The sequence below is a fragment of the Fulmarus glacialis genome, unplaced genomic scaffold (genome assembly GCF_000690835.1).
Source record: "Fulmarus glacialis isolate BGI_N327 unplaced genomic scaffold, ASM69083v1 scaffold863, whole genome shotgun sequence".
Lineage (NCBI taxonomy): Eukaryota > Metazoa > Chordata > Aves > Procellariiformes > Procellariidae > Fulmarus > Fulmarus glacialis.
In genome coordinates, this window is record NW_009202209.1 from 7,274 (window position 1) to 19,955 (window position 12,682).

The 12,682-nt window shown below is 38.2% G+C and overlaps 1 protein-coding gene across 1 annotated transcript in view; it reads left to right on the forward strand.

Annotated features, from left to right (window-relative positions):
- Nucleotides 1–6,517, forward strand: part of LOC104074162 — a gene marked incomplete at its 5' end in the record, with an annotated part of 12,862 nt that extends 6,345 nt beyond the window's left edge. The window contains 3 exons of the mRNA XM_009574194.1: nt 3,365–3,451; nt 5,463–5,610; nt 6,097–6,517. Of these exons, the coding sequence (XP_009572489.1) occupies nt 3,365–3,451; nt 5,463–5,610; nt 6,097–6,128 (267 nt within the window). The remainder of the gene's footprint in view (nt 1–3,364; nt 3,452–5,462; nt 5,611–6,096) is intronic.
- Between the last annotated feature and the right edge of the window lie 6,165 nt (nt 6,518–12,682).

Consider the following 12,682-nt stretch of genomic DNA (forward strand, 5'->3'; position numbering starts at 1 on the left):
CCAGGGAAGTGGTGGAGTCACCATCCCTGGAAGTATTTAAAAGACATGTAGATGAGGCGCTTAGGGACATGGTTTAGTGGGCATGGGGGTGTTGGGTTGACGGTTGGACTCGATGATCTTAGAGGTCTTTTCCAACCTTAATGATTCTATGATTCTATGATTCTCACCCTGAGCAATTATCACAGGCTGGGAAGTCACAGCCATCCCATTCTATGTAATACTGCTAAGTGCAAGGGAGCCAGAATGGATCCCAGCAGAAAACAAGAGCACCAACAATAATGAAGTCAGGTTTCTTATAAATCTTGTCTCTCAACTGAGCATGCAGGATGAAACAATGTCACACTATCATAATTCCTTTCTGAGGGACATTGTTTTATTCTCAGTCCTTGATCACCTACTTCAATGAAACCTATAGGATCACAGTATCTTCAATATTTCTACCTCTCTGACAAGGTTAGGTGAAACTGGCAACAGTCCTCCAAATTATTATGAAGGTGGATATATAGACACAGTGAGACTGCGTAGGCCTTATACCCTTAGGAAACTACACCAAAAAGATGAGTGGTCCTTTATTGGGGCAGCTTCTTTAAAGTTGAGTGACAGTTTTCAGGTTAACATTCGGATTTGTGAACTCAAAATATAGTTTTTCATGTCAGTCAGACTGAACTTCCTCTGAAATCTTGAGAGCTCTGTTCCAAGAATGATTGCAGAATCAGGGCCAAAGTACATCAGATACGTGAGTTTTATTACCAGGAAGGAGTTTAGGGCGTTTTGTGTTTGTTGTTTTTTTAGGCTCTTTGGGTGTTTGCTTTAGCCATTCAGACAAATTCCTGACAGCTGAAATACACCTTTCCCAGTGTTTTGATTGCTCTCCTTGCTAAAAACGGAGCTAGCACTAAGCACTGTGCTTTTAAAATACTTTAGTAACTTTAGGTGAATAGTTGCACAGAATCATCTTTCTCCTGGACTTTGGAGTGTCGTGGCTACTAACAGCTATCCAGCAGGGAAAAATAGAGACAGGACTAACTGTAAGTGTGACACTTATGAATGCAGATAGCGATATTATAGCTTGGTTTCCTCCTAGGAGCTCCGTATTTACCTTTGTGAGGTACTGGATCTTTGCTTTCAGTTAAATTGTATCAGGTGTGGAAAGAAGGGAGCAATTAGAACCATGTCTGTTTTCCTGCCAGGATTAAAAATGTAAACCTTTCAGCTACTTTTCCCCCACCATCAGAAACAAAGTTGATCTGACCAGTTGCTGCTCAAAGGTTATGAGTTCTTTGCTTCTCCTTGATTTGCCTTTAGGCATTAAAAGAGGCACTGTTTCTTTTAAAAAAAGAAAGAGGCGCTTCAGTTAGATGGTCTCATGTCTTAACATACATGATATTCGTTACGCTTTCATCAATAGCAAACGTGTTTCTTAATGGTTCAACAAGTTATAGTAAATGTCCTAGGGATAAGTACATATTCTTGCCCTTTGCTCAAAACTGTCTACGTTAGAACTACTTGAAAGCTACTTTTTACCCAGCCTAGGTACATTACTGACTTCTCTACTGGAAGAAGTTAACAGCTTCTTATCTAACTAAGAAATAGCAAATGTAAAATTAATGAAAAAAATACTTAGTGCTGTATTTCAGTAACTGGCAGCACTGCAGGGCAACCACAACTTAGAAAAGGTGGATACATTTCATGAGAGTCTGGTAGCTTTGCACCCAAGGTAAAAATGATTCTGTCTTAGGCTAGAGCATGTAGACAGAGGGGTCACAACAGGAACTCCTTTTCCTTACCCTGTTCAGACAAGTTTTTCACAATCAGCTTCTGGCAGATGATGCAGCAGTAGAGAAATGTCTATCATTGTCTTGTTTGGTGCTCTCAGAAACTACACCTGCTATGAGGTTGTTACCTAAGAAAGGTATGGAGACATACATAATCCACCAGAAAGTATAAGCATAATAGAAGGGAAAACTTGGAAACCCCTCGAACACACTCCTTTCTGGTAACGGCAGCACCTGAAAGCACAGCTAAACCTCATGCTCCCTTATTTCTGATTTGATGCACATGCCATTTCACAAGGGGATTATTCATTGTTTTTCTTCTATTTATATACATAGTCTCCCATTTACTTAGTGAATTTATTTTGCCTATCTCCATTATTTATTTTCTCTCTTTTCTCCCGTTAATTACTAATTCTCTCTTCCCCCCTCCTCTTCTTTCTCAGCCTTTGTCTTCCTCTCCCCTTTTGGTCTCCTCTAAGAGGAGCACTATGCAGTACCACAGAAAACAGAGACAATAGTAGAGGTGGCAGAGAACAAACTCCCTTAGGGGAGGGACAATTCCCTTAATGCTTTTGTAGAGGTTCATATATTGACCACCGCAGAAGGATCAGTATTGGTTTTAGGGGGAATCTGTGGTTGATCAGATGCATCAAATCTTATCATAGCATTGGCGCAGTCACTGCTTTCACTCCCAGTGACTCAGCTGTTTCTCTGTCGTTTGCCCAGACCTGCCCTTCTAGTTCAGGACTGCTGAAAGATGCTACCTGGTGGAAAGCAGTCCATCATTCCTTCTTTCCCAAGTCCCAAGGTTAATTGTGAAACAAAGTTTTTCTGACAGTTAAATCCTCTTGCTCCTCCCACATTTTAGTTCTCAGTGACTTTAATTCTCTGTAGTAGAAACAAAGGTGGAGAAAAAAGTCACAGAGCGCTTTCAGCTTTCAGTCTGTTAGCTATGAAAACATTAATTTGTTAGAGAAAAATCTGAGCGTACCCAAAGAAAAAGTACATCAGCTTAGACGCAACTCGAAGAGTCAGCTGCTTCTCTGTTTAAGCTAGCTGGGAGTTGTACTGTAAGTATTAGAAGGCAGAGCTCAAGAGGATGCCGAGATGGCTCAAATCACACACAGCTGTCAGGATGTGCCCATGAAACAACCAGTTCTGATTTCACCAACATTGCTCCTGGCCCAGCTCAGTGGAAAACAGAGACCGTATTTCCTGCTAAAAAAACATAGGTAGAGAAGGCAAGTGGAGAGCAAAGTTACAACTGAGAACTCAGCTAGACCAACACTTGAAATGCTATTGAAAAATCAACTATATAGAATCACAGAATCATAGAATCATTAAGGTTGGAAAAGACCTCTAAGATTATCAAGTCCAACCGTTAACCCAACACCCCCATGCCCACTAAACCATGTCCCTAAGCGCCTCATCTACACGTCTTTTAAAAACTTACGGGGATGGCGACTCTACCACTTCCCTGGGCAGCCTGTTCCAAGGCCTGACCACTCTATAAATCAACTATATATAGCCTTTATAGCGTATATAGCAATGAGTTATAAAATTTGAATATCTCTCATCTTATTTTACAGATTTTAAAAGAACTGAAACCTCTAGTGTGGATTTTTCTGAGTCAGAATGTACCTGAAGTAGCGTATCTCATCTACCTGCTTTACACGGTAAGTCATCAAACTTACTTGCTCAATAATGGGGAGCAAGGCTGGAGGCCTCCTCTTCATTACTGCATCCTTGGGCCCAAAACATTCCTGAGCATACCCCTTTGTTGCAGCATCTCTTAGAATCAATGAGAGCAGCAGGCACATCCTACCTCTTCAGGATCAACTTTTGAAGACAGGAACCATATCAAATTGCTGTTGAACGGATTACTTAGAGGGAGAGGCCCTGGAAGTCTCTGCAGCTGGCAAAGTGTCCAGAACGATTAGGGCAAGATGCAACAAAAAAAAATACACAGCGCCTCAAAAATGCCTCCCTTTCTTCACAAGAACTCTCAAGTGGTGCCAGAGCATTTGACCATCTGCAGGGCCTCAAGTCATTATATTTTAAAGAATTTCTTAGGCAGCACCCCCAGCTGTCGATCCCGATGTAGCCAAAACAAGAGGCAGTGCAAGCCCAACAAACTCCAGTGTTAGGCATTTTTTTGGCACTGTAACAGTGATATAGTGCTTATCACTGGGGCACCCCAGCACCTCCCACAACACGTGTGAAAGGAGGTAAGGAAGAGGAAGGGCAAACCAGATCGTTCATCATAGGAAGGGCTCAAATGCTGATAGCAGCCAGTGTTTCTCATACTTCACATAGTCTCCAGATACTGATAAAAGTCCATTGGCTGCAGTCATCCACGTCCTTGGGGTTCTATTTATTAAAGTATGCAGTCAAATCAAGCTCTTCCAATTATTCACTGCCAAAGCACAGAACCACCACACACTGTGTTTGGTGGTTATACTTTACTTGTATTGCAGTTAGGAAGAAAAGTACAGGTGGTAACTTCTGACATAAGGGTAACATAAGAACTTGAAAATAGCTAGGTCTCCTTACATTTTTGCATGGCAACAATGAGCACGCAAGAGTGCCCAGCAAATGAGGGCATGGACATGCAATGCAATACTCATCTGTGCTAGAGAGATCTGTAATATAGTCACTTCTCCAAACCAATTCTTTTTAGCATCTTTTATCTGACTACCTGAAAGGCAAAATAAAAAAAAAAAAAAAGGAAAAGTAAACTATACTTACCATTAATTACTTCAGCTCTGAAAAAACTGCTAGATTGGCTCTATATAGCAGCTGCTTAATAACCCTCTGCAGTGTAAATAGGAAAACTGATAGAACTTAATAGACAAACAAACGGCACCAAAATTGGCCAGGACATCCATAACCTACCTTGATTTGGGATACACCCCACTGGGTTTGTTAACAAATCAAAGTAGTCAGAACTGTGCTTTTTTTAATCTCATCCTGATAATCACTAGGCCTGCTGGGCAGTGATTCAAACCTGCAGGAAGAAGGAAAGGAGTACTGCAAGATCTTGGTTATCTTTCCTTCAGTACTGGATTTTTGCAGAGGTCTCTTATCTTAGTTTTAACATGCCTGATCATACTTTGTTCATGGGAGCAACGATCCTTCAATGCAGTAGATAGCTGCAAGATATAAATATTGTTGCTTTCAGTTAAAAGTTGCCATTTTCTCTGTGTCAGAACCCTCAAAAAAGCACAGGTTATGCAATTAGTAATATCATAAGCACAGTAATCAAGCTAGCCATGAATGCAAATGGGATAATGGAGCTGGCCCCCAGACATGGATGACACTAATAGTACAATGACAGCCAGGGAACATAACTTCATTCTATATTTTACAGTGGAAAAAGACGGAGATGTAAGATGAAGTCTGGTTTCCTCAGCTCCAGCTTAATTGCTTTTTTCAATCTGGGCACAATACTGCTTTCATATGCCTTTAATGATGCAGAGATTAGAAGGTATAGTGCATTTAGCTAGAGTCAGTGTGTAGCCAGGGAATCAAGTAATCAGGAAAGTAAGATGGTTTTAAAGTGACTAGTTTCAACGCCAATTACTATCTAGTGACTTCTTTCTGAAATTTAGTGGTTGATTGTATTTTATGGCTTTAGGGTTTTGTGGCACTAGATGTTGATTGTTGTATGTCTCCATTTTCCTGCAGGTGATAAGGGAGTGGGGCAAAGGGAATTCTTACACTCTGGAAGCTGCTTTCATTACCGGCTCTTGCATTTCTGTTGCAATAAAATCTGTTTTGTTTTGGGCACTGATTCATGTCTACCGCAGCTTTGGGCAGGGGCTGAGAGAAAGAAGTAAGTACTTGAAAAGGTTAACTTAACTATGAAGGTTGTAGCCTATTGTATCACAGTCACAATTAAGTAGAGAGTTTGTCAAGCTAGGAAAATAGTTACGGATAGTCACAATAAAAGGCAGATCCCTAATGACATCAAGAACTACTGCAGCCTCAGAATTTACTGGCCTGACAAAGCTCAGAAACTTGGATGGAACATATGTGATCTCTCCCTGAAGAAAACTGACATTAGTCAAAGTTGCTTCCAAACTATGCAAGGATTGCTGCTATCCAGAGAAACAGGCCTGTGTGAAAAAATCTCCTCTATACAAGATACATGTAATTTTTCTTCTTTATCATGCTGTGTAACTGCCTTATAATAACTACAAGAGACAGAATAAAGGGACCTAGAGAGCCACTAATCTAAAACTACCCAAACCTGCTTTTATATGAAGGACGTAAATGCTGCTAGGCATTGGTGTTGACTGATCTTCCTTTCTTCCCACAGTGTTTTCTTCCTATGGAAGGATCGACTCCTGAGCATCCCCCTTGTGTTCTATCTGCAACTCTTACAGAGTGAAATCATAGCTGGGGAAGTTCTGATCAAGTACTTGCATTCAGCATGTAAGATAATGGGTCAGTTTCACAGAGGTTGGGGAAGTTGCTCAGAAAAATGTCTATACATTTCTTGGTTTGTATTGTGCTAGGGAGCTATAGCAGTGCAGCTGGTAACCTAGTTTAAAAAGCAAAATGCACTCCAGAAATTAACAGTAATCCTCTCAATTCAATGAGTTTTGCTGACAGGACAATGCATCTTTCACTCCTCGTTTTCCTGATGTTGCTTTGTAACTGCAGGAGGTTCACAACATGATGTGAGTGGAGAATGTTGTTAATAAAAATGCTGTTTTTCTGGATATACACAAACATAATGAAAATAATTTGCACACCCATCTTTTATTACTGAGTCTATAAGTGGATTGCCCTACTATCATTTCTCAACTCAGATCTGTTGCTGAACAGAGGTCAAGCCCTGAAGTTGTTTTGATGTCAGCTGTATTCCCTGATCTCCAGTACAGCTGTGTGATGGCTTAACCCCAACAGAATGGCTAGGGCTCTTGTTCCTCCTCTGACTTCAGAATATTTCAGGTTTTGTTGTTTTGTTGGTGTTTTTTTTGTTGTTTTTGTTTTTTTTTTTAAATCCCAGCTACACATGAAAACTACGAAGTGTAATCTCATGCCTTCCTATAGTGTATCTAACCGATGTGCCATTTCATACACAAGCGTGACTGTTAAAAGAAGCCTTTAATATTGTAACTTAAAAGTTTGGTATTTTATTAATTGGAACCTTTAGCTACTGCCTGTTTATTTTTTAATAAAGTATAAACACAGTTTGCGCATGGATAATTATTTCTCATATCAGCAGCATGAGTTCAATGGGAAGCCTGTTTACAAACAGAGCATGGAAGAGGCTGGAACTGCAATTCACATGTGCTGTGAACATTGCCATCACATTCCTCTTCAGATACACCTTTAACTTGCAGGTACCCATATACTGCAAAAAGTAGTTAAAATAGTTTATTGCAGCTTATTAGGGAAATTTATAAGGATGATCTCAAAACTTCTATAAAAAAAAAATCTCATCCTAGTCTTCTAAACCTGAAACAAATCTGTTTTATAGATAGCACAATGGAGGCATGAAGAGGTTAAATGTCTATGGTCAGACTGCATACAGCTGACAGTATCAAGAGAAAGCACCAGAGTACCAGCTGATGACTGACTTCATTCCACAAGTCAAAATGTGACTATGAATTGTTGCTGAAGTGGAGGAACACAATTAAGCATATTCAATCCTTTTCTAAAACAAGCAAACATGCAGCAGGTCTTGCCTAGAGCAGGACCAGTAAAGGGAAGACTTTGATCTTGCAGTAGGCCTGTACTTGGTCAAAATTAGCTGAAGAAAGTAGGCTTGTGCTATGCTCCTTTTATCTTCATAGCAAGGAGATGGCAGAAACAGTTGTATCATTAGAAGGAAAAAAGTTGTGATTACATTCAAACATTTATCTCCCCAAAAGCAGAAATATATTGTTAATGCTTGGGGAATTAACCTTTGTATTTTCACAGAAAAATGTTCTTATTCCTGACTAAGGTCTTGTTACGTTCCTGTGGAAATCTGCCTGTACTTTTTCACAAGGTCTTGAAGTTAATACTTGTGTAGATATGAGCTACTAGGCTGATTCTGTGAAAGCTTCCTGATACACAATCCTGTCATAATCTGCAAACAATATCTTTAACCTACTCTAAATTGAAGCACTTTATTTTTTGCCCAGACATTCTAATCCTGGGTGTAGACAATCATTAGACCAACTGGTTCAGACAACCAACTTCACATTTTCTATTATTAAAGCCGGATATTAATCCAGCTAAATCCAAAGTTAACTTTGGATAAACCCAAAGTTACTAATCACATTTTTTATTGGTATTCGCCAATAGAAGAGGAAAACAATGGGAACAGATCACACTGTACCAAGCAAATGGAAGCTACATGTCATCAAGAACTTCCCCTGTCAAAAGCATTTAGCAAGTTTTACCCAGAATGATACATGAAAGGAGATTTCGGTTTTAGGTAATTTGCGCAAATTCTTTACATAACACCTGATAAATACACATTTTCCCTTCTTCGATCAATCTTCTTTTCCATGCTACATGAGAAATCTCTCAAAACAGCATGTAAAGAGGCTTCTTTTTCATATGCAGTAAAATAAGTGCACCCAACAGGAAGAAAAAGTCCAAACCACTCATATGCTTCATTTTTGCATGATTATCTCCTATTTGTTCTTTGTTCAAGCCTTTGAGTTCAATTTTCATCGTGCATTACTGAAAAAATGAATCAACTTGCTATTTTCCCATCACTACAAAGTATTGGTAGCTTTAATTGCATTTCTCTGAATATAGTTTCCTGCTTTTCTGTTTGAGGACAATACACAAGACCAAACTCTTTTTCCCCCTTTGTGCTCATGACTCCCCTTAAAAAAAGCTTCAAGCTGCTGTGCACATGCACAACAGCTGATACTAATTTGGATTCCAGAAAAGTTAGAAGAACAGCACAGAAAGACAAAGATAATTTGACAAAATAAGGAAGAGCATTTAGGCCTTGCAATCCTGTGCCCCACAGTAACAAGTCATTAACTGGTATGACTAGTTCAAATTGTCTTCAGAACATAATCATGTTTTTACGAAACAAATCCTAATACCACTGTAAATGCTACATGCTCCTCTACCACTCCTTTCATTAGCAATGCAGTAATTCATCTCACAGTTGCACAAGGAGCATGACATTGTCCTCAAGAGGTAGGACTGCTGCACAAAAAGGGAGACCCAGATTAAATCAAATATAGTATTTCAGGGAACAGCAGCAACAAGTACAAGCTATGTTGACCTTCACATACAGTACGAGAGATTTTTTTTGTACTTCCTGAGATGGCTGTAATCAATACTGCCACCCGATGCCTATGTGAATGATCTAGATTAAACTACACGTTGGTACCAACATCCATTTCAGCTTATCATGTAGACACACTGCAGGGCAGGGTAAAACTAGAAAAAGATGGCCTCAAGCTTCACACAGGTTTATGGTCAAATCTTCCTATTTTGGGCTACTTTAACTTCTCCTAACTCTTAAAGACGCAGGGTAAATTGATACAGCCATTTTTTAATCAGCCCAGCTGAATTGATTTTGTGCCAAAATTTTTGATACCTCATCTTGGAAAGACTGGGGTGGGTGGAGAATACTTTTTGCTGGTTCAACAAACTATGGCAATTACAGCTCTCAATGCCAGAACTGGGCCGTTTAAACTGAAAACAGTAAGAAGCCTTCGTTCTGGCAAGACAGGACTAGCAAATTGCATATAAACTATCTCAAAAGAAGCACTGCCACTCTTTGGCAGTGCTATTTCCCTGCTTTATGCACTTTAGGTAATAGAATGCCACTGTCACAGAAATGGTGGGTTATTGTTTTGGCCATGGACAGCACTGTCACTAGCCAGGCATGAGAAGATGGAAAACTCTAAGGTACCTTGTAAAGCAAATGAACTCCATTTAAAAACAGCTATATTACCTGCATAAGATATTTCCTCACATTTATCAATCATTTGACATATATGAACTGTTGGAATATGTTACAGATTAATTATGAAATCATAAAAAGACTCTTAATCATTATCCACAAGTTTCATGGAAGAAGTGTCTAGAACGTGGTCACAACATGCAAAGGCAAGGATAGCATGGGCATTTAAACCACACTTTCAATCTTAAACTTACTAGGTAACCAAATTATCTGAGATTATCTCAGATTATTGCCCTTCTCTATTTCTTTCCTCATTTTTCTACTCTTGGGCCTTCAAAAAAGTAGTTAATATAGCTAGTTGTACAGAAGATTTGTTTCAACTTGCACAGCAAATCCAGCTTTTATTTTGAAACTTTTGAGAAAAGTCTGGTATCAGACATACACATTCAAAAATGCCTTAGGTATATTTCTAGAAAACAGATGCTACTGTCCCATGAGACAATGTATCAAAAACCCACACTGGACATTTGCCTTCCAAGCAAGTAATTGTGTATACCTCATTTTATATGCTCAACAGTCAAAATGCTGCTGTAGAAATCCGACTTTACAAAAAGATTTTATTGAAAGGATTGAAAAATATTTGTTTTCAACAATATTTAAAACAAGTTTTCAAAGCATTAACAATATGTAACAGGATTTTTCCTCTTTTAAAAATTCAGTACACTGCTTTATTCCATACTACATCAGCTGTTAGTAACTTCTTAAACTCTCTACTAGAGAATAACTTCTTTAAAAAAAAACAAATTAATTTCCAAGCTTCCATTTTGGCCCTTTGTAGACTGGAAAGGATTTGTAGGTACAATGACATTTACAAACCCTTATATTAGAAACACTGCTCTTAATCAGCAAAAACCTATTTTACTAGTACAGTTTAAACAAGTTACTTTGAGTAAGCTACATCAGCAAAATGAGCTTTTATTGCCAATATAACCAAGTCTGCATTACAGCTTTTTCCTGGTTCAGCTGTGGTTTGAACAGAAGTTACCCACACTTTAAGTAGTTAAATATGCTGTTTAAACCTCACCAGCCTGCTTGTGAATTGCTGGTTTGCAGATTAAAGGCCTTGAAATGGGACTTTGTACAGCTAGATAATTTGTAATGTATTAACACAATTTGGGTTGCGTTTTGATATAAAGCAGCTAGTACAATTATAATCAGCGCAGCTTTTTGAAGAAAAAGCAAGGACTCAAGTCGTCATGTGACTTTCTTTCCTTTAGTCAGTGATTGTAGCTCTCTACTTGGCTGATCAGTGATCCAAGTAAGATTGTTATCAAGCGGGCATAGTTGTCCAAGCAAAACCGCAGAAGCCTCAAAGCCAGTAATGCAATTGCGGTACGTGATAACTTTAAAGACAACTCCTAATCTAGATCTAGATCTAATCTAGAGAAAGTAGTTAGGTAAGTTTTGATTACAGATTTCATGAACTATGCACTCTGAAAATTAAAGTTCGGCAATTTAGTCAATAATAGCTTTACTATTATAAAAAGCATAAATAAAAAGTGCTGAATATAATTTTATCTTTAAAAAAATACTAGATAAGGCTCATTTAATCACTTTGCCTCACCTCCGCAAAATGATTTCCACTTCCTAGCGTGCCTAGTATTCTGCTCATTTTTCACTTAACAATACATTTATACAGCCACTATACCCTGTTCCTTTTCTCAATTATTGCATGTTTAAATAAAATAGTTTCAAAGCAGAAAGTCTGACACTTCTATAGTTCAAAAAGTAAACAGTTATTAAATAACTGAATACTCCACCTCAAAAACCCATAAGCAGCTTCAAAACAGTGATAAAATAATTACCGCAGATTCAAGTGAAAGATAAACCCCAAAAGCTATCTGGATATTTTCCAAGATATGACAAAATTTGTCTAGACCAAATCAAATCAATATTCTATTTTACAAAATTTACAAACTGAGTATTAATTTATATCAACACATTTTCATTGTGACTTGTATCATTAACCAAGAGTTTGCATCTCTTTTACAGAAAAGTACTCTCACCTGGATTTAATAAGATTAGACAGACTAGGGCAGCATCCAAAATGGAAGAGACATTATTTAAACGATCAGAGGACAGCAGGTAGGCAGAGTTCAGAAATTAATACATTTCCCATTACCACTTTGGACCAGATAAACAACATAAGACAATCATGAAAAGTTCAACAGAGCTGCTCACTCCACTTTCAAGGAAATCCCACCTTAATCAGTAAATTAATTCCTCCATAATATTATGCCATAGGCTTAAATTTAACAGATAATGTCCATTCCTTTAATGACCAATGCAGCAAGACTCTGAAAATGCTAAAAGTTTGGATAGTATGATGATGAGACTGCACCACAGAGAACATAAATGTAAACATTATACTTGGGTTTGATATTTTTCAGTTAAAGTACAGTACAAACCCTTTTTTCCCCAACTAGTTTGTTTTTGTTGGTTTTTGTTTTTCTTTCATAAAAGCACATACAATAAAATATGTACATAGGGAAGTTAGAAACATTTGAAAGCATCTTAAAAAAGTAAATACGAGACTTAGAATATCTTGAGTGTGCTGAAGGCACCATTGCTACTCTACTGGGAATGCATCCTCTCATTTATCAGCCCACCAATGCAGTATCCCTTTCTGTATTACTCAGCACCAAAAGTTGGAAGATATCTGTGGAAGTTGAGGGCATTCAGGGCCTGGTATAAGATATTCTTTTTCTTCAAGACAATGGTGGAACTAGACAAGATAGTAATAATTGAAGTCTTAAACTTCTTAAACATTTGGAGAATTTCTTTTTTTACTTTATAGTCTCTAATGCTACCATTAATTCCAGAGAATCAAATAAAAATAATAAGAAAAACCACCACATTGATGATTCCCACCAACAGGAACTGCAGAGCTACAAACTAGCTCAGCTACAAAAATGGAGATCACTGTAATAACCAACTAGGCCCACGCTAATGCTCATCCATGCTATTTGTG